At 36.9% G+C, this 23,519-nt stretch overlaps 1 protein-coding gene across 2 annotated transcripts in view; it reads left to right on the top strand.

The window, feature by feature from the left end:
* Positions 1 to 23,519, top strand: part of necab3 (N-terminal EF-hand calcium binding protein 3) — an 87,186-nt gene that overhangs the window by 10,425 nt on the left and 53,242 nt on the right. For both annotated transcript variants that reach the window (XM_041783507.1, XM_041783506.1), the window contains exon 2: positions 4,789 to 4,813. In XM_041783507.1, the coding sequence (XP_041639441.1) occupies positions 4,789 to 4,813 (25 nt within the window). The remainder of the gene's footprint in view (positions 1 to 4,788; positions 4,814 to 23,519) is intronic.

Raw genomic sequence — 23,519 nt, 5'->3', positions numbered from 1 at the left:
TTCTTTAACTTAAAATGTGTCAAAACACCAGTTTGATAAATCAATTTTTTGCAACAGCAGAGATATTATGCAAACTATGCAAACACTCAAGTGTCAATTTTTTGTAATGGTTTACAAAAATCCTCCTTTTTGTGTTTTATGTATGTTTTTCTTAATCAAAATAAGTGACATAAAAATGATAATGCCCTTAAACAAAGCAAATGATAATAATTTTGCATGGTTTTATGTCTGCAATCTTTGAAAATTCTTCATTTTAAAGTTAGTTTGATCATGTAAAAGCTTTGTCCTGGAATTTGAAGTTCTTAAATGTAAGGATGGAGCAACTAACCTTTCAAAGCAGATGGATATGCCCGTTTCCATGTTCTTACTGGCAAATCCATCTTGCAAAGCTCCCCTCTGAACCTTTTGGACCTGGTTAGAAAGTGACAGGACCAATCAGCGAGGAGGGGTAGTACTTTCAGGCGCAGCGGAATTGTGACGTAAGCAAGCAGCAACAAGAGGTCAGTGCAATTATGGCGGAAGACATTAGTGTGGATGCTGCTAAAACTGCAGGTTTTTTTTCAAGATTTATTTTTTGGCATTTTTGTGCCTTTTTTGATAGATGAGGACAGTGGATAGAGTCGGAAACAGGGACAAGAGTGGGGGAGTGCCATGCAGTGAAAGGCCTCAGGCCAGATTCGAACCCTGGCCATCCGCATACATGGGGCACACTTTTAACCACTGTGCCCCAAAGCGGCAGTCTCATCAAAACTTGACAACATTTCTTCGTTGAAAGAAGAACGAAGATCAGCAGTGAGTTGTTTTCTTTTCAAACAGTACACAAAAGTTGTGTACTGACATGTCTATAGTCGCCATGGTTCGCATTGGGTCGCGGCTACATCACGTGCTTTATTGCTCTGATTGGCCCGTAAAGATGTGACAGACAGAACGTTTATCTAGTCACTCTCCGAGTTTTTTTCAAAGCTTCTGCCCTTTTCCAAACGCTTAGTATTGAAGGTTTCCCAGATGGATGGTTGAAACAAATCCATCTGGCGTGACAGGTTAGATGGTAGCTACAGGTGGGGTTTTCCAAACTCCAATCCCCTTGTATCATATGTTATGTCAACCAAAAATGGGGAGGGAATAAGTCCGTGAATGATGTTAAAATTGTAACTTTAATTTAGATTTAGATTTTGTTTATTATCATGGCATCTTAAGAAATCTATTCACAATGAAAAAATGTAATTTTGTTGTTGTTTTTACTTTTTAGAATAGATCAACTGTTATCGTCATTGCAGTGCACAAGCACAGTGCAACCAATCTGAATGGCGGCATGCTGGTGCAGACGACATACAAAAGGGAGATATAGATGAAGAAATAAGCACTAAAAGTACAATACAACACATTTCTTCACACTTGTAATAGTATATATATACTCAATATTTAATGAACCATATGCAGTACGATGTGCTGCTGTGCAATCATGCATAGTGTTCATGTTCAGGTCATTTTAATTACAGCAGTGACTCTGGTATTAAAACAGTCTTTTAGCCCATTTGTCCATGTTCTCTCATTACCCTGGAGCGCCTTTCAGTGGGCAGCACATCAAACAGGTGATGTTTGGGGTATGATGTGTCCCCAAGAATGCACAGTCTTCTGTGGCAGCGTGTTTTGACAGTGTCCTCATGGAAGGAGAAAGGGCACGAGTGATTTCTTGTGCTGTGGTTATGAGCCTCTGGAGTGACCTCTTGTGTGCTACAGAGCAGCTGGTTAACCCAGCAGATATTCAGTAACTCAGCACGCTCCCAAATGAACAGTGGTTGAAGGACATGAGCAGCTTGTTGCCCTATTTTTTCTTAATGAGAATTCCCAGAAAATGGAGGCACTGCTGTGATTTAACTTTTGCAGTTTCTAATACTTGGGCCTAGATGTTCCCATGAAGATTGCATTAAGAGAAAATTGAGTTGAGCGGAATAAAGCTGGTCTCATTTGCTGCTGTAGTCAACTCAGCCACATTGATTAGTCTCATCTTGTTGCCATGACTTCAGTGTTTATTGTTTGTTTAGATTTTTGTGGAAATAGAATAACCTTTAGCTGATTGTGGCAGAGATTTTGGTAAGGACTCCCATTAGTTGTTATCAACAGCAGTAACTGCTCTTTTATATTGAAATATAAACTTCAGGCAACAAATCTGTACTCAGAACATAAAAGCAATCACAGAAATAAACTCAATATGACTTAAAATATTAAAATAAAAATGTATAACCCCTAAGTACAGTGTCTATTAAAAGTACTTGGCCCCGTGGATGTTTCCCCTTTGGACACAACAAGTTTTCTCTATTTTTCTATGCAAAACTGCTCAAACTCTGTCAGCATTGCGCGCGAACAGCCCTTTTCAAGTCCAGCCACACATCTCTAATTCTCAAATTCTCTGGATTGAGGTCTGGGCTTACTCAGCCACTCCAGAACATTCACCTTGTTGTCTTTCAACCATTTCTGTGTAGCTTTTGCCATATGCTTCAGGTCATTATCTTACTGGAAAATAAATATTATCCCAAGCCCTGAAGACTGAAAAAGATTGTGCTTCAGGATTTTCCTGTATTTTGCCACATTCATTTACCCTCTATCTTTACAAGCCTTTCAGGGCCGGCCATCAAGAAGCCTCCCCACAGCATGATGCTGCCACCACCATGCTTCATAGTGGGGATGGTGCTTTTGCAATGATGTGCAGTGTTTGGTGTTTGCCAAACAGCATCTTGCCTGATGGCCAAAAAGCACCATTTTAGTCTCATTAGACTAAAGACCAAAGAACTTTCTTCCACTTGACCATGGAGTCTCCCACATGCCTTAACTCCAGTGGTGGACAGTAACAGAGTACTGTACTTAAGTACATTTTTTCAGTATTTGTACTTTACTTGAGTATTTGTTTTTTTGGAAACTTATGACTTTCACTCCCACTGCATTTCAAGGAATCTTGTCGTTACTCGTTCCTTTTAGGTTCAGCATAGCTTTGTAGTCAGATGTTGGTGTTTTTCTTTTCTAAAATGCAATTGGCCACACGCTGTGCTCCTCACAGAAGGGGACCAATCACAGTCACCGTTTACATCTGGGATGGATTTGAAAATAGGCTAAGTCACCCTCGCTCTGTGTAGCAAGCTCTCCCACCTTCATTCAAACAGAACTCAGCAATGGAGATGGCAGGAGAACTCAAGCTGAAAGACCAGCGCCCCCATGGCCATACCTCAGCTTGATGTTTGAGATTTCAGAAATGAGGAATGATTTATATCATTTTCATACACACATTTTTGTAGCAGAGTGGTTCTACATGTAAATCAGTACATCATTAGGAGGTTTCAGAGAGTTACAAGGTTCTGTAAAAGCACTGAGAAAACAATACAGCAATGTACTCATATTGTAAAATGTACTTTGTACTTTTGAATACTTAAAAGTAAGTTTTTAAAAGTAAGTACTTTAGTACTTTAACTTGAGTAAAATTCTAACGAGCAAATTTTTACTTGTACTTGAGTAAGATTTGACGGCGAGTATCAATACTTTGACTCAAGTACTGGAGTTGAATACTTTGTCCACCACTGCTTAATTCTAGTCCAGACTTGATATGAGTTTTTTTCAACAGCAGTTTTCTTTTTTTCACTCTCCCATAAAGCTCTGACTGGTGAAAAACCTGGTCAACAGTTGTTGTATGCAGTCTCTCCCATCTCAGCTGCTGAAGCTTCTAACTCCTCCAGAGTAGTCATAGGTGTCTTTGTGGCCTCTTTCACTCTTCTCCTTCTTGCACAGTAACTCATTTTGTGAGGACAGCCTGATCTAGGCAGATTAATACATGTGCTGTATTCCTTCCTTTTCTTGATGATAGATTTTATTGAACTCTAGGGGATGTTCAGTGCCTTGGATTTTTTTTTTGCATCCATTTCCTGACTTATACTTTTCAATAACCTTTTCTCTGAGTTGCTTGGAGTGTTATTTTATCTTCATGGTGCAATGGTAGCCAGGAATACTGGCTAACCAGTAACTGGACCTTCCAGACATAGATGTCTTAATACTAAAACCACTTGAGACACACGCACTGCACTCAGGTGATCCCCATTTCACTATCTGTGAGACTACTAGCACCAATTAGCTGGACCTATGTTGAACTGGGTCAGTCATTTCAAAGGGAGTAAATATTTTTGCACTTACTTTACCTTTAAAGTTTTGTTTAGTTGACATTTCTTTGTTAAAATATGTTGTCAATTTGACATTACAGAGGGTTTTTTTGTCAAATAAAGCCAAATAATATTGACCATTATTGATTTATAAAATCAATAAAAAGGTAAAACATCTAATATCCTATACTTTAATAGGCACTGTAAGAAGAATTTTTAACCAATGTGTAAATGCACTCAACACACACACACACACACACACACACACAAATTCTCTCTGTATTCATGTCAGTCAGATTTTGCAAGCGAAGCACCTGCATGATTATAACTCTTTAGTGTTTTTAGTAGTCGGTGACCTCATTGTTCTTCTGAAACAACTGTTTACATCAGATGTGAGGCTGATTGAACCTGTGTTAGAGATAACAGATGTTAGAAATGTTTTCCAACCTTGGATGACTCAGAGTGCAGTGAGTGTCTTTGTTCATGCAGAATAACTGAAGTCCGTGCTGCAGAAGTTAAACACTCTTTTGTGTTTTTACAGCTTTCCATCACTCTTAATGATCTCTGCCTGCATATTGCAAGAATCCATTTCCTGACACTTGTCTTTAGGTAATAACTTTGCCGTCTCCTTCTCTTTTTTTTCTAGATTTTCCGCCGTGCAGACAAAAACGGTGAGTAAACAGTACATAACTTGATGAATAATGTGGCACAGTGCATGCCTGCTGTTTCCACACTTTCCTCCCGTTGTTATTATGCCTCAGACAATCTGGGCGGGGAAATAACAGATTTGCATGAACGCCTCTTGAAGTAAAGCTCCTTTCTTTTTCATGCTTCAACAACCTCCCTCGCCCAATTAAAATGATGCTAAGATCCTGGATTATTGCCACGACTGAAAGAACATGTCACACAAAATAAATCACCTCTCTGTCAGCATCTACACAGATGAGTTGGTGTTATTTTCAAATTAACGTGAGTCATGTTAATGCAGGCTGAGCTGTCTTTTCTGACAGTGAATCACTGGTAATATGGCTTTATTAGCAAGGGAAAAGACAGTGACATAACATTTTGTAGGCTTTATTTGCAAAAGTACAGTACTCCTCATTCCCCATACTTACTTTTAGAAAACAAGCATGTATTTCAGGAATCCCAACTTTTGTTAATGCTCATGTGAGACTGCCAGTGAAGGACTGGCCATCTGGAATTTGGGTAAATGCCAGAAAGCCTGTCCAACTATTGGACATCATTACACTAATTAAAAAATAGAGATTAAAAAAATCCTGAATAAATGCTAATAATAACACTTTTCTCAAAACAGTTTAATCAGAGAAACAGTCTCTCTGGACTGAGATGATAGCATGTCTAGGTGGAAGTGATCCCACTGCCAGTAGAGACCACGCTGAGGCGTATGTCTTGTGATGCATCATTGCACCTGCACCAGCCTCAGTGCATTACACAACATATATCCCCTAGCTGCAATTAATATAAATGGTACAAAGAGGTTGAGCTTGTATAGCGCTTTTCTAGTCATCTGACTACTCAGAGCTCTTTTACTCTGCAGGTCACACCTACCTATTCACACCCTTTCACTCCATTCACACACTGGTGAAAGAGGTTGCTATGGAGAATCCACCATCAGTATTAGCTAATCCCATTCAAATGCATTCATATCCATTTACACGCCACTGACGAAGCAGTGGGATAAATTGGGGTTATGTGCCTTGCTCAAGGACGCATCGACATGTGACTGTAGAAGCTGGTGATTGAGCCCGCAAACTTATGATTCTACCTACTGAGCCAGTTACCTCGATATAATGTACATGATGTATAAATAGTTGTGTTAATGACTTTTTTGTTGTCAGTCTGTAAGGTTTTGACTCATTTCACCATAACAGTTAGGTTGGTGTTAGTTTAAAAAAAGGCCCCATCTGTTGCAAAGGCCCTTTTTTGATCCCAGTCCACCACTGATGACCGCTTACAATGACTTTTACCTTAAAGGGGACATATTTTACCCTTTTAAGACAAGTTTCTATTGTTCTCAGAGGTCCCCAAAACATGCCTGTAAAGTTTGTTGCTGAAAAAACACTCCAGTATAGGATATTTGTATGTCTAAAAACCCCTCTGTTGAGAGGATGATAAGGAGAGGAGGGTGGTACTTTCTTCCAAGAAGGGTGGGCCAACGGAACCTGGGGGCGGTGCTAACTCCCCACATGACATCATGAGGCAAAAATCTGAGAACGGCTAGTTTCAGCACACATTTTCTGAAACGTGGAGAAAGAGAGGGGTGGAAGGGAATGGATTTTTCTGGTGCTTGAGGGGACTGTGGACAGGCAAGGGGCACATATTTTTGCTAGAAAAGCCCATGCAACAAATGATAATGTATAGTTCTCCCGACAAACGCTGTAGTCCTTGTTAGCAGTCCTTTAGCAACAGCCTTTATTAAGACGTGAAAAGATACACAATTCAAAGATGGGCCACGTTTCAGATGTATTTTATGTTGTAGAATAAAACATTAAACTCACTTGAGCCTGTGTTCACCACAGACCTTATTTCAGGCATTTATAACCGAAAACTCATTCAGAAATCCCTTAGACTTTCAGACGAGGGAACAAGAAGTGCTAAAATGCTAACTCACTTGCGCGTTTGTCAGAAAAGACTGGTATTTTTGTGACATGTCATGCTATACTCTGATTGGTTGGCTGTTTCAACAGTTCATACCAGGCGTTAAAGTGTGACTGTAGATGATACTGTCACTGCCAGACCTCTAATATGGTCATAACCTAGCATGAAGTCTAACTGCTAAGAAAATAAACATTTGCTACCTTTAAGTCTTCTCCAGTTTAGCACAATGACCCATGGCATGAGGAAAGTGAACAGTTAGATAACAAATGATTTTAATTAATTTCTAATAAAGTCAAACTTTATCTCATTAGAGCTTTTAGATCTATTAAAGGTTTAAGGCACAGTCTGTATAAGAACTTTGACCATCAGTCTGTCCATATAAGCCAAAATATAACCGTGAGAATGTCTTCTAACCAATTTATCAGATTATGATGTGTAATTAAATGAATAAACTGGTTTTAAATAATATAGTTAGCATAAAATTAAGTAATGTTGATATCACAACTGAACACAGCCTAGTATGTGTATTAGGTTATGTGCCATCCAGGCAACCCAGAAAAAAGTCACATTCCTGAACTGATATTGTTTGTTTTTCGAAAGGTTTCAACAAATATTTTATTTGTCCTTTCATATCCATTGTGACAAACTGTTCCTCCATAAGGTGACCATTATTGTACAAAAGGCCTTCGAGGCTCTGCAGCTTTGGCCACAGAACAATAGAATCAAATGGGTTTGTTGAAGTTTCAATTTGTCTCAATACCCTCTGGATTCTCCTGCGTTGCCATTTCTCACCAGTCTGTGCTATGAAATTCATTTTGAGAGTTCTGTTGCGATTAAGGGACTTTTCTCTGCTTTACCTGCTTTCTCATGAGCTTTCATGTTTCATTTATTTGAGTGATTGTCTTGACTTCACCTCCGGAGTTAAGAAAGTCCCAGGAAATATGACCGAGCTGGTTTCACTCAGGAGACGAAGCTGGAAGTTAGATGATATTTGTGATGTGACTGGACTCATAGAATTATCGTTTTACTTTAAATAAATCTCTTGGACTTGTAGCTGTATTGAATCATGGACTGAGTGCTGCTTTGGAGTTTTTGAGGCATACTTTATCCCTTTTTCTTAGACTTATTTTGCTGTTGAAGCTATCCTGCTCTAATTTCTAACTGCATGTTTGGCAGAACAATTGCAAAAAGTTATTTTGTTACAATTGCACATGGAGCTAAAGCTTTTGCAGGCGGTGCAGAAAAAGAATGAGTGAATATGTGACCCAAAGTGGCGTACAGAATCATGCGTGAGCATGCAGAAGGACTTCCTATGGTCTGCTCTTTATGGTGTTTGGTATATTCAAACAAGGTAAAGGACTGATCATTTCTGAACAGAGACAAAGGTCAGTGGGTTTGGCTTTCACAACCTTTAGGGAAGCACCGATCAGGACAATAATAGGCACTTTTGGACCAAACAACCCTGGGAGTTTCTTAAGACTCGCAACCCACTTTTGGATCATCATTTACCCATCCATTTCAAATGTGAAGTTTTGAATGCACTAGATGATCGGTGGCCTTATGCAATATAACAAACAGACTTCATTTAGTCATTTTGCATATGCTTTGGTCCATTTATGGATGGGCTACATTGATATTACATGGACTACATCAAAAGTGGTCACAAATGTTGCATTTTCTCACAATCTCATGCCAGGACCATAGATTTTATGTCATGTGAATGCTATGAAAGGTTTCCTGCTGCTGTATCCTATAGAAAAATATCAGTCTCTGTGGCTAACTACATGTTACAGCTAGTTTTATTTTCTGAATGAAAGAAAATTGTTGTACTTAATGTTCTAACTGTGAGGAAACAGGCCCATGTCATGCTGTACTTCTAACAAACCCCATTAGAAAGTAACCCCAGAATTTAATGCTAGATGCTCCACTGTTCCTTCAGGGAACAGGGCAGTTGCACCAAAAAGTCCTCTTCTAATCCTGCCATTAAATTTTGTGTGAACCTGAGCAGAATATCAACTGCTCAGTCTATTAACTAACATTACAGCACCAAAACACTGATTAAAGCTGACACTGACCCTGATATGACAGCAGAGTAGGTAATATTGGCTAATTAGTACTCACTTGTACTTTTTAAAGAGGATCTCTTACCCCTCACTCCTAAAAAAAACAGCATTATTGATCTAAACACATCATAAACACATAAAGCTGTCTTAATTTTTGTTGGCTTTTATCCTGGCGGAGCTGAGTTATCCCATCATGCCCTTTTGCAAAGTGTTGAGATATATTTAGAGATTTAAGATGAATTAAGATGTGTTTAGATGTTGCCTGTTGCTGGGATTCCTTTGCTCATTCTTGTTTTTGATGGAGCACACCACTGCACCATGAGTGAAGTTATGCACCATGTTAGCACCCTCCTGTCTGTGTGATGGGGTGGTCTTCAGGAAAGAGTGGTGATTTTTTCCTTTTTGCATTTGTCTCTTCTCGCTCCATCTTTACCAGAAAACATCTGACCTAGCCAAAGGTGTTCAATACAAACTGTCACTCTGTAGTAATAGCCTACTTAAACTTACATCACAATGTGTCAATTATTAGAACTGTAAAAACATGTATTGTAATGTAATAATCTTTCTTCTTGCAATATTCCCACTTTTAAAGTAATTAAGTAGCTATATAGTATATTACCCCGATATATAGTATCCATTAGTATATTTGTGCTTAAATGTAAGTAAATGTTGTAAAAACGACCTAAAGTGCAAGTCTACACGTAATGCTTTGTGCAACATCATGCACTTTATCCCCCTCAAGGGAAGCTGGGTGTCCCTGATCTCTGACGCCGTCATTTTGGGGGTTCCAGGCTGAAATGTTTGGGAACCCCTGAGTTAAGGTACCAGCTCTCCAAAAAGAGTTAAATCAACTCTGGTGTGACCCATGAACACTGTAAAAGTGTCAGTATTAACTCACACAGTGTTCATTTCAGTATGCAGGTTTTGCTGTGAACCGTTGTTCCATGAGGAAGGTGACCAAAGCTCGCTAAAAATAGATTGTTGATGATAAAAATGATGAAAAGTGAGTTAAGTTTTCATTACAGGGATAAAAAAAATAAATTAAACGGACAGCTGGATATTGAAAATCCATGATATTTCCATGGAAAATCTGTAAAACCAAGCAGAGATTGGTAAGAGAGCTTTTAAGTTATACTTTTTTCAGTATATTTAAAAGCAATTAAAAAAATTAATATTACTGTTTTACAAATATATTTATTAAAAATATAGCTAATAAAATTAATTCAAGGAAAGTAAATGTTTTAATTACAAGTTAAGACCAAAATTTAGGGAATTTTTATTGATTGAAAACTTGTCTGGAACATTTTTAAGTTTTCGCCAAAACTAAAAGCTTTTTAACCAAACGACTGAGACTACATTTAAAATAGCTGCCAAAATTAACAAAATCTGGCTCACACTTTTCCGAGTGTCCCAGGTGCTGTATAAAAGTTCATTGTGACAAAATGTACAGTTTAAATTAATATCTTTTTTCTGTCGTTTAGAGGAGATGGAGGATAGAGATTCTTATGTCTCAAGCCTTTTTTTGCCAGCGTTGGTCACCCGACTGAGGGCTAAGAATTGGCTCATGTGTTTGATCTGTAACTTAATGTTTTTCTAAGATTTCATTTTTAAGCTTTTATTTGATAGGACAGCAAATAAAAAAAAAACACAATTCACCAGAAATAAGGGAGAAAAGTGGAGAAATCTTGATGGAAATGAGCCGCAGGCTGGACTTGATCTCCAGCGACCTGCCTTGAGGGCTGTAGCCTCATATATTGGGCACAGCTTAACCACAAGGCAATAAGTGCCCTGACCAGTCACTGAAATTCAACATTATGATGTCTGAGCTGCCTTTGAGAATGCCAGAGCTTAAACTACCTTGTATAAGAATGACAATGGTTCCCTATTCTTGCATTGTGAAAACAAGAAACAGAAGCTGGGTCCTTTTTTAGTAACTGAGAATTTCTCTCCAAAGCGCCCAGTATCAGCTAAGTAACCAAACTCATTTAGCCCTACCTCAAAAACACCACGAGACAGAACCTCACAAGTGACCAGAGGAAATTGGTGCCACTGAGACGAATAGAAAGATGCAATCAAGCAGATGTATTCCCTTTCTCTAAAGCCTCTTAAAGAGAAAACAAATGACAGTTAAATTCAGTCTTACTGCTTAAATTTAAAGCAGGAAGTGTTTAAATTGTAGTCACATTTTAAGAAAAAGCTACATTTGACTGGACGTCTGAGTTAATTAATTTATACTCTCTAAATAACTCTTCAGACCAGATTAGAAAAAGGACTCTTGCACATTAAACTCCTCATTTTCTACTTTTGTCCTTTTTTAATTGTGTTAAGGTAAAATAAAAGAGGAAATATAACCTTGGAATCAAATCCACTCCCTCATCCCATCATTTTGTCTAACAGCAATGTTCCAAATGCAATATGTGCTTGACACATCACATATATCTCTACTGATATTGCTTCCCCACACATGAGATTTAAATGCTGTATAATAATAACTCTCATCTTTGCCTCTGCTGATACTGCGGCTCTGATTTCTCAGCCTGAAAAGATATTTATGCCTCTTTTATGACAGATGAAATAAGTTGCCTAAGCAAATCAGAATGGAGTGGGCAACAGCAGGAAGTTGTCCCTTCTACAGCGGCTGCAATCAGCAAGCCTCCGAACAGCAATTACTCCTCAACAGCTCTTAACCTTCAACACGAGGAGCCTTGGACGTGATGAATTGTTCTGTGGCTTGCAGCCAAATGCATTCACTGTGAGATTTTTATGGTAATGAGCTCGGCTGAGATGACTGTCATCAATGTAGTAGTCATGAAGAAGGGAGGGAGGGATGTGTAGATATATTAAAGGAGAAAACAAAGACCATAAACTGGTCTTGTTAAATAAAAACCACCCCGATATGAGGCAGTTTATAGAAGTATAAATAAAATCAAGATGAGTGCTTCTGCGGTCAAGTGATGCGTGATAAACCATTCCTTTTTTTAGGATATCTGTGATTGAAAGCAATTGAACAAAATCTGTTTCTTTTCTTAGCAAAACAAGGGCTAATATGATATAATCACAGCTCATGGGCTACTCTCATGAATTAAAAGCTTTATCTCTTTGTCCTTAACAGAACATGGCAATCATAATAGAGACAGATCTTTAATATGTTTATTTTCTTTAGTCCATTCAGCTCTGTCTCCAGGGTGCTTTTCATCCAACATGGGTCAGATTACAACTGTTTTACTTAAAGCATTAAAACGCTCATTTCTCTTAGATCTGTGGAGCTTAATGGCATCATTGTGACTCTTGACATTTATTATTAGGAAGTCAAACGTTCAGCGAAACTAAAAATGCCAGCAGAGTGACATTAAACAACCGAAGACACATGAAACAAGCAAACTATGACAAAAATAGAAGCAAAACATCCACAAATAGGTTCAAAATAACCTAAAAATAGACAAGCATCATAAAAAGACACTAAGATTTTAAAAGAGAAAATTAAATAACAGTATAGATACATAAACACCCCAAAGGATACAAAATAACTAATTTGTCTCACACTGACGATGAAAAGACGCTCAAGGTGACTATAAAGACTTGGTGAATGAAGAAAACCAGACATAAAATAGCTAGAAAGACACAAAAACATCAAGAATTAAGGTAATAATTTATAAATCCCCAGAGGGGAAATTCTGGCAATGCAAACAAATAGGAATGGGAGAATAATCTAAATATTCTAAAAAAATAACAACAAAAATAAAGCAGGCTATGTACAAATACATTTCTGTGTAATAGAGAACATTAAGATGACATGTGCTGATATTAAGTGACATGGTCCAATTACAGGTGGCTAATAACCCACACAGTGGAGAAGGGACATGACAGGGGATAGAGCTAATACATGACATCTTATAATGATATAGACAGAGCAGTTTGACACTGTATTATGACAAATATCTTATGAGCATTTATGTGGTTGTTAAAAAAAGCATAGGAGTTAAAATTTCTATAATGTAATATAATATAATATAATATGATTGCTTTAATTTGATTTAATTTGAATTGATTTAATGCATAGTAATCACATATAACTAGTAAGTAATTCATATCAAAAAATAAAGACAAAAAACAACAGATAAATCACACAAAATGACAAACTGAAATGTAAATTCATCAAATAGACAATAAAATGGCTCAAAGACACATAGCTAAAAGGGAACCAAAAATTTTAAAAAGATTCCTCACCATTCCAGAGCGCTACAAAACAACAGAAAAGAAGCACGAACTTACTACAATAAAAAACAACTATATACGTGAATATAAATGTTTATATATGTTTGCTATGTATGTAAGGAATGTATGCGTAAAAAAAATAAATAAATGTGAAATGACCACAAACAGATTAGAAAAAGCACATAAAATAACTAAAAAAGAAGCACACAAAAAACCCAAAGGAATAAAGACAAATAACATTATTTCAGAAACAAAGAACAATTACAATGAACTGAAAATTAGATCAAAGAAAAGTAAAACAATAAATGAATGAATGAAAACACAAAAAGAAAAATCTAAATATATACAAACAGCCCAAAATAACAATAGTCTGACTTAAAAGGAAATGGAAACTTTGAAAAAAGAAGCATTACAACAGCACAAGAGACATAACGGAAATAAAAGTAACAACAAATTACTTTAAAGAAATGTACAACGATGGGAAAAAGACAAAATAAGAAAAAGCAAACAACAGCAAACAAAAATGCATACACATTTTTTTTTAATTATCAAAGAGGGACAACATAATTTCAGAAATGTAGAGCTACAACTAAACAGAAAATGACTCAGAGAAATGTAGAAAAAACAACAACAAGAAAACATGAAATATCCACAAAGAGTCCCAAAAAAACAACAAAAAAAGAGAAAAAAAATCACAAAATGAGTACAAAGAAATTCTTAACAATGCTAAGAGATTGAATGGCTTCAAAGACACACACACAAAAAAACTAAACACATAATGACCTCAAAGAAATGTGATACAATGAAAAAAAGACTTCCAATGGCTGAAGAGACACTAAAAATAAACAGTACCTTTAAAGAAATGTAGATGAATGAATGAATAAAAACACATTAAGATAGATGTAAAGAAAAAAAACAGCTCAAAATAAAAACGAAAACTATGACTTGAAAGGAAAAAGGAAAACACTGAAAGTTTTACATAGAACAAGAGAAACGGAGGAACAAAACAGTTACACCAAAATGACTTCAAAGAAATGTACAACGATGAAAAAAGACTAAAGAAAGAAAAAACTAAAAACTAAAAAAAAAAAAAACAAAAACACAAAAGCTAAAGGAAAACAAAGAGAACACAATACAATTCTAAACATGTTTTTCAAAGAGACAAAGACAAGCCAAAACTAAACACAGAATGACTTCAAAGAAATGTAAAAAATAAATTAATAAAACATCTACAAAGACCCCGATAAAAATTAAGAAAATAAACACAAAAGGAGTACAAAGAAATTCTTAGCAAATAAAAAGAGGTGTAAATTTTATTAAAAGACACAAAACAACCAAAACATACAACCATAAAATTAATAGCTATAAAACACATAATAGACACAAAATAATTAAAGGAATGTAATTTAAAGAAAAGTGAAATATAACACTTTGAAAACCTGACAATTAGCTACCCACTGACATTTAAGCCTTAAAGAAACAGTAATTAGAGCTTTAGTTTCACAAATATTGTGCTCTTTGATTCCAGCCCTTTTTTAACACCTTCCTTTGTTTTCTGTCTGCTGCCTCACCATAATAAAACACAAAAAGTTAATGAGGCTAAAATATTGAAGCATTCAGAAGCGTAAATGTTGGATATCTTGTTCTGAAAGCACTTCGACTACAAAGCTGACAGGAGAGTGAATATTGGACTGGCATTTGTCAGCAGCTACACATGAATGCTTATGCTGCTCTGTAAGGTGTCAAAAGTACTCAGAGCTCTGGTTCAGTGTCCTTGAAGTTTTTTATCTTAACTTTATGCTTTTATTGTGCAAGATGGACTGTTAAACGTGTTTGAAATCCTGAGGATAATTGGCCTTCTTACATAACCGTGTGACAGCTCATCTAGAATATTCACAGGTCAGCAACCATGCTCAAAGTCTTAACAGTGCATGAGTTTATTTTAGGCTTAAAAAAGTGTGTAGATATAAAATCTATACAAAGTACACTTCATATTTAGCAGTAAAATGCTGGATTTTCTTTGACCACAAAGCTCTGTTTCCTTCAGATACCAAACCAGTGTGAAAGATTTTAATGAACCTCGCTCTCTCCCTGACATGTGCTCCAATGAGGTGGAAAAAACAGTGTGCTTCAGACAATTACTGAGCTGGAGAATCATTAAATAATAGGCTATGCAATCAAAAAAAGCAGCATTCAGGCTTAAAACAGGATGCAGAAGCTAAAAGGTGGCTTATAGCACAGATTTTCTCACAGATGGCCTTGTGGTGGAACACTTCTGAGTGGAGTATAAAAGCTAAGAATACCAGTATGTTTAATGGTCTGACTGTAGTGGTGCTTATAGGGAGCCCTAAAGAAACTCGACCTCCTCAGTCATACTGGATGCTTCAGAAGCTGTGATGCATTCAAGGGAATTTCTAAACCACTGAGGAGAGGTTTCAATGGGACTAACCTTCAGAGAGATAAGATTGCGGCCTACTTTGTGTCCTACTTTGCAGGACTTTCTCTTTTGCCTATTTGGTTCTTGTTTACTCTGAGTTTTTTTTTTGTTTGGAGCATTCTGGTTGCTTTTAATAACCAAAACAGTTAATTGCAAATGAGATTAAATTGCAATATTGCATGCTGAAATTTACAAATCGCAGACATTGCAATAATGCTGTGACTTGAAACATGTCAAAATACCAGTTTAAGACATTCATTTTTTGCAACAGCAGAGATTTTATGAACATTTTGCAAACATTAAAGTGTCATTTTTTATAAAATGGTTCACAAAAATTGTCCTTTTTGTGTTTTAAGTACATTTTTCTTAATTAAAACGAGTTACATAAAAACAAAAATCCCCATTCAATAAACCAAATTGATATCAAATTTGCAATAAGAGCAACAATAATTGCAATTAGATGGATCTTTTTTAACAATTCTGCCCTAGTTCATTCTGTCTAATATTGATGAAGCTTAGCATTAGGTCACGTAAGTCAAACTCCTAGCCACCATTGGCTGATAGCCAGCTGACACCAATTTTTGCCTCCCAGCTCCAACAGCCAATCGCAGCTCTTTCTCTCAACACAGTGGTCCATTTAAAGATGACGTACTGCTCACTAATCCCTGCTTGCATCAATGCTTATGTGTCACACTTATGCTGGCAAAGCTTCACCTCCTCCAACCCAGCCTCCTTTATAGCATAAAGCTTGTTGCTCCCTCCTATTCAGATAATAATTTCATTGTTTTCAATGCACATTGTCAAAAATGCATCTATGCATATGGGGGTTTCTAGCTATGCACTCCATGGAAAGTTAGAGCGTGCTGCTTAAATACATGTAGGTTGTAATATTGAATGATTTATTGCTGGAATTTGTTGAAAAATACACAAGAGGTACCTAATAATAATCACATATCAAATCGTAATCGCAATACTGGGCAAAAAAAGCAATAAGATTACTTTTGCAAATCATTCAGGTCTAAATATTGCTTTAAAAATGTTTTCGCCTGGGGAAAGTGCTGGTTTCTTGCTATCCATCAGTCTGAACAGTTGACTTGTGGAGGCAAATAGAATTTGATCAGAGTTTTCTCACTTAGTACTGATCCTTTCAGTAGGGCACAAGTATTGTGTTTGTTCAGAATCACATTAGTTGTACTTATCATCTCATCTCATATAGTATATTGAGTATATGATATGATATATGATGTACAACTATATCCCATTTTATCTACTATATTGTTTATTCCTATACAATGTTGTCATATTGTTTTATCCCCTGTTAGATTGTATGGTATCACATTGCACTGTATTGCATATTTGAGTATCCTGTCCTGTCATATCTTATCGTCTGTTACGTAACTTGTTGTAGAGTGTTATGTTGTAATGTATTGTGTCTTATCATACTGTGTTGTGAAATATCGTGTCGTGTCGCGTCATGTTATATTGTATTGGGTCTTATTTTAACGTATGGTGTCGTATTGTATAATGTCAGATCGTATTATTTTGCACATCATACTATATCAAACAGTACCATATCATATCAAAGCATCTTTATTTCCATCCTACTGGATCATAGTGTACCAAATATAAGACATGAGTGAGCGCCAGCCACAAAATTAGTTTGGTTACAGAGTTTCCTTTTGTAATATCCTGACCGCGTGTGAGTGATGACATTAGCAATGAAGCTTAATGGCACAAGGTTTATCCCCAGTCACACTGTTCCTATTTTCCTCTCTGTTGTTCACATTGAAGTTGAAAAATAAAGAAAAAGGTAGCACAGATGATGACAGGTCATCTGTGCCACCTGGTAGGACACCAGGAGTGTCAGTTTTGATCTGTTCTGAAGAGAACAACATGCACAAATGTAATCAGTTTGTTCTCAAACTGCTCCCATTTCTGATAATAACAATAAAACATCAGCAAACACCATTGTGCAGATTGTGATCAATTTTCAGACTATAATCAAGTTATAAAGTTTTGTTTCCTTAAAATGGAGAAAACCAGAAAAAGCTTTATAGAAACTGAGAAGTGAGTCATGTGTCATGCTCATAACCTTGTGAATGTGTTATGGTTGTTTTTAGAATCCGTGGTCTACTTCGAGCACCCATGTGTGCTTCTTGTATGTCAGTAGGCCATGTATGAATAATTTATTCATTTAAAGGCATCAGCTGGCATTCTAGTCAGGAATCTCTTTAGAAAATGAACGCTGCAGCAGCTCCAATACGACTGTAAGAGGATGATTTAGAGCCAAGAAAGTCAATGAGATCTCAATGCCACAGTGTTTACTGGAGCAGCCATGATTGATGGCGTTTACATGTGTTTTTACAAGGAAAGTGGATCACGTAGATTTCAGTGGTAGGACATTTAGAGATCACATGTATTTAGCAGTATAATTAGAGAAACAATACCTTCTCAGTCTTAGTATATTCTTGTTAAATGGTCTCACATTAGACCCTGAAGTTGAAGACACTCTGCTGCAATATAACGAATCAGTGCAGACCAACACAACAGATACAAGCAGAGTGATAAATAATAAAGTTATGTAGCATCATAAATGATAAAAATCACTGCAGGAGGAAGCTCGACTGAACAATGCTGCCAAGTTTGGAAAGTAAGAATTGCTTCGATTTCTTTATTATCTCCACTCAACCTTCTATCTCTTCTTAAAGTTTCTTTAAATACATCTTGGATGCAGCTGGTAGAATTTGGTGAAGGCTTACAGGTATGAATATTAAAATAGCAAACACTTAATCTCCCCACCTGTTGCTAATCTTTCCATACCATCTGGCACCATCACGCCTGGATGAGATTTAAAGCAGGGTTGCTGACTGGCATTTAATGTAAGCAAAATCAGCATTTAAGTTTGCTGCATTCCTTTGTTTCTCTGAATTTAATGCTCACCAGAAGTTTTTTTTACACAGTTCACTGTTTGTGTTGTAAAAGTGGAATGCATTTCACCATAAATTAGGATTTTTCTTTGTATTGATTTTATTGATGCTGAATAATCTGACCTAAGGTAGTTTTCAGAGAGATGATTTTTGGAACAGGTCTGTTGGTCATAACTTGGCCCTCAGGATATGAGAAAAAGATCTGATGTGCGATAAGGCTGTTCAATATTTGCAATAAGGATATGAAGCAACATTTTAGAGATGCATATGAGCCGTTACACTCAGTTTGTATGTCCCTCTGCTGCTCTTCTTTTTCACAAAGCATGTTTTTGCAACATGCACATCATGAACCTAGGTGCATACTTATTCTCAGACCAACTACAAGTTATTGAACGTATATTAAAAGTTCATTTTATATTTTTTGTTAGAATACCAAAACTGCAGAGATGGCTCCAGCCTTGCGTACTGAAATAAAAAGAGGGGCAAACAAAATGCTGTAAAAAGATGTCTACTACTGTGTCTACAACTAGCAAGATCTTAGGCTTGGTACATGCATGAAACCAGATACTGGCATTGGTATTTGTGCATCCGTTTAGTTTTGTTTTTGCATTAAACTGACATAAACTTCTCTGAAGATCACAGACAGCCAGTGTTAACTTCATCTGAAATACCACAAAAATGGCACCAAAATATGATTATTATACAAAACAAGTACATTTAATCTGAATTCATATACATTTGAGGGCTTTGACTATGTCATCCCTAAGTAGATATCAATGTCTAGCAATACAATTAAATCAATATAAATGAATTAGAATAACATATGGGTTGCAATACTCTATTTTTTATTCTACAGGGCTACTTTCTGCTTTTGGAATGCATCCTTTTCCATTAGTAGCATAAGAGAAGCACAGAATATGAACAATGATATTCAGTAATTTCACTGTAAATTGAAAATTTAGAGTCATACTTACTCAAGGGTGCAGCCAGATGGAGCAAATATCAGGGGCTAAGCCCAAACCAATAGGAAATAGAGATGTCCAAGATAACGTTTGCCTCTATTTTAGAACTTACATGTAAGGCAATGACAACTTTTGACCTAAATAAAGCAATAAAACTACCCATTTTATTTATGGTTGCTTCCTTGTTTTAATAGTGTTAACCAGGGGTGGACTGATTTTTGTCCAGACCGAATATTAAGGCCAATATTCGGCTTTTTGCTGATAATCAGGATTGGCATTTTATTTTATTGATAATCGGTAAAGTAAATTCATCTTAAAGTGTGCTACTTTGGTTCCACTATAAAGTGGGTCTTCCCTGCAGGCTTTATTTTCACAGTCTCACCAAATGTCAATACAGTGTGAATGCCACATGAGTACTAGCCAATCAACACTTAAGCCTGGGTGCCACCGGCACAGTGGGCATCAGCTCCTGTTTTCCTGTTTGATGCTCTGGGCTGTTGTTATGCTGGTCGAGTTTTTTCTTTTTTTTTTTTTTTCTTTTTTTTACATTTTATTTAGTGATTTTATTAACAATTACAGACAGAAAAATGCTAAATGCACAACTGAAAACAAAAAGACAGGTAAAGACAGAACAGAGAAAAACAATTAAAAGGAGAGAAATAACAAAAAGGAAAGGAAAAAAAATCTGTTTGCTGATCGAGTTAGGGTTAAATTGTTTATGTTCCTTCAGCTTTTGATCATGCAGTTTGACTTTTGCAAGATCAGGTACATTTTGTACATGATAATTAAATGCATATTAGCTACAAATATCAGCCTTATGAAATTCCAATGACTGGTATCAGCCCTGAAAAAACAGTATCTGTTGACCCCTTATGTTAGCATTGTACAGCTTTGTGGAACCTGCAGAAAAGTTGGGTTGGCTGAAAAGAAAGGAGAAAATGGAACTTGTTAGGGCATTTGACCCCAGAAGCTGATTGAAGCCGGAGGCAGGCGCAAGGGCTTATATGTCTTGTAAGGGCCTCTATACTTGGTCTTGTGGGGGGCTGGTTATTTCTGTTTATAAAAGACAAAAAAAAAAATGTTTGTATCATTTGGGGGTAATATAGCCTGATAGTTACCCAATAGCCAAAAAAAGAATCCCTCAGAGCCAACTCTAATTTTTTCAATACCTTATTGTTTGAGAAAAATCTTCATCATTTTGAAACCATTAAAAACATCTTGGTTACGTGGATGATGACCCCTGCCCCATGAAGTAGCTGATTGGTTCCCTGCAGCAGTAAGCAAGCATTTTAATAACAGGATGTTTCATGAGTAGCACTCAGCATTTCTTTGACATTTTTGCTGTAGATTTGATCTTGAAGCAGCTGGCTAGACAAAAGAAAATTAAACAGACCTTTGTAGCATGCAAGATAACTGCAGCTAACATTAGCGAGCTAATACAAACTTAAGACTCTGCTACAAACACGTTCACTAACCTAAAACAAATACCTCTGTTTCAGTGTCTGATGATGATCCTGCTGATTCACTCTCTGTGGATGACGGCTGATGTAACGAGGTCTTGATTTGGAAAAACTGGGTGTTCTTTCCAGTAGATAAGCTAATTAGTGAGCTAGCTGTCTTATTTGCTTACTAAGGTGAGATAATTTAATGAAACTGAACATACTCATTCCTGCACACCTTGCCACGGGCTAAACTCTGGTAGTTAAAACAAGACAACAGATGGCGTTACTTCCCCATTAACACAGTTTTGCCAGTGTTCAGCCAGGGACAGACTCACTGGAGTTATAGCTTCACTAATGTTCTTATTAATAAATGTAAAAAATGATAAAAATCATCTTATGAACCCAATATTGTGATGCAAATTGTACCACAAGTTAATGTGTAGCTATTAGGTTGGCACTAGTCTTGGTTCCTGCTTATTTGCAGGCATGTACTGGTTGTTTTTAGCACTAAAGAGCTTCATTATTACATTTTTTAAAAAGGCCACTTGGAATTTAAAGACTGGCATTAGCTTTAAAGCAACATTTAATAACAGTTTTCACTAACAGACTAACACAAAATGTGACTTTATCACCACTGAGCAAGCAACCTCATTTGATTTTCTCTCTCTCCTCAGTCTCATCCATAATAGTGTAGAAGTAAAACATAAAGGGGGACAAGCTGGTGCTTTTAATGCGGTCACCTTGATTCCCAAGGGAGATATTTAACCCAGAACTGTCAGAGTGAATAGAAGAGGCTGCCAATTCATCATTAGTCCATCAAACAGATGATCAAAAGTGCCACTTCTGAGCAGAACTGCTGTCTGTCTCATTTGGCACCCCAAATATAGGAAGCTTTCCAAATGAAACACTCGGAGGGAGAAGACAAAAGCTTGTGGAGGGATTACATTACTGATGCTGACAAAAGATGGCAGAAAACAGAGGTGAATCCGCAGCAACTAACCTAGTACAAAAAGGCTGATTTGCAAAATGAAAGCATCTATACTGAAGATAACATGCAGTTTTAAGAATACATAGGCCATCAACCTTGAACCTGAAACATAACCATTCCGTATTATAAGTGTTTGAGTATCCCACCCTTGTCTGCATAAGTATGAGGAATGAGTGCAGCCTGCTCCTGTCTTCTGAATGATTAAAATGTACAACAAGCTGCCAATATTTGTCTGTTACACTTGGGTGCACGCTACTTCTGACCGTGGCCTTCCCCTTAAAACATTAGCATAATGTTCCTCTTGTACCCCACAGCAGTTCAGTCTCTCTTCAATCATGAAAATTTTGTTTTTTCAGATCTAGAAACCTTGATCCCTCAGAATACAAGGTTGTTCACGGCTGAGTGAACTGTATGTGATTGTGTTTTTGTAGAGGGTTTTATGTAAGACTTTTAAGTCCTTTTGCATTCCTGTTAGGGTGGATTTTTAAAGTGCTGTGCTATATTGATAAAAGTTTTGAACAGATGGCACAAATGAATACAAAATGTGGCATAGGCTTAGGAATTAAAATCCTCATCAGTATGCCTTTTGTTAGAGAAACCACCCATAATTGTCTTTTCTGTATAACTGTGACTTTTTCATATATCCATTGCATGGATATATTCACATTCATCTGGGAAACCTCCCACACAAAGCGTTTGTGAAGGGTATTCTTTTAGAAAAACTCTCTGAAGGTGATGGAAAAATTTTCTGTATGCCACACTGATTATAAGCCAATCAGAGCGACACAGTAAAATTAGGTAGTCAGGTATGTGCAGCTCCAGTAGTAACCTGAGCTCAACAGGCAGGCGCTGCCATAGTTTATGAACAGTGGAGCTTGTTGGTGGATAAAACTCATGCCAAGGCTGGTCAGTAGAAGAGCAAAATAACTGCTCTTTGCCAGGAGATGCTTTCAGTGTGGTTCATTGCCTTTAAAGACATGTTGCACGCTTCTGATAAAACTGTCACTAGAGCTACATCAGAGGCAAATTGCTACAACAGTTGCAGCCATTGTTTATACCGACTTACAGTACAACTAAACCGCAGCCCTAACTAGGGTTGGGTATTGTTTGGGTTTTTCCGAAACCAGTACTAAATCGATACTTGTCATACGGTGCTGGTGCCTAAACTGTGCTGTAATCAGTACTTTTGAGAGAAAAAAGTTTTGAAAGTCAACAGGACAATTAAAGCTTTCTAGGTATTGTAAATGATTTGCAGAAATATCTTTCTACATGGGATAAGAAAAAGAAATCAGTGTAACTACACATACAAATAACACACATTCCATAACATATTTCTTGCCTTTCATTGTGGGGGGTAGAGAGTTGCATTGGGGTGGCAGGATATTGAAATAAAGTATCAATACCTGTGTTGTAATTCAGTCCAGTTGGTATCGGATTTGTTGGAACCAGTAGCATCTTGGTACTGGGATTTCGGTACTTATCCCTATCTGTAACAATGGCAGGTCGAGAGAAGATCCAAAACATCTTTTTGGTAATGAAAGCTTTCAGTCTTCTCTTTCTTTAGGGTTGTTCTGATTCCGAAACCAGTATTGGAAATACGTAACCTGGCGTAACCTGAGTGGAAACCACTCATAGACAGTGTTTGGGAAAGGGCAGAGCCTTTGAAAAAAAAAATTCGGAGGGTGATTGGATGAACGTTCTGTCTGTCACATCATTATGGGCAA

This window comes from Cheilinus undulatus, linkage group 3 (assembly GCF_018320785.1).
Source record: "Cheilinus undulatus linkage group 3, ASM1832078v1, whole genome shotgun sequence".
NCBI lineage: Eukaryota > Metazoa > Chordata > Actinopteri > Labriformes > Labridae > Cheilinus > Cheilinus undulatus.
This window is presented reverse-complemented; position numbering and strand designations above follow the sequence as displayed.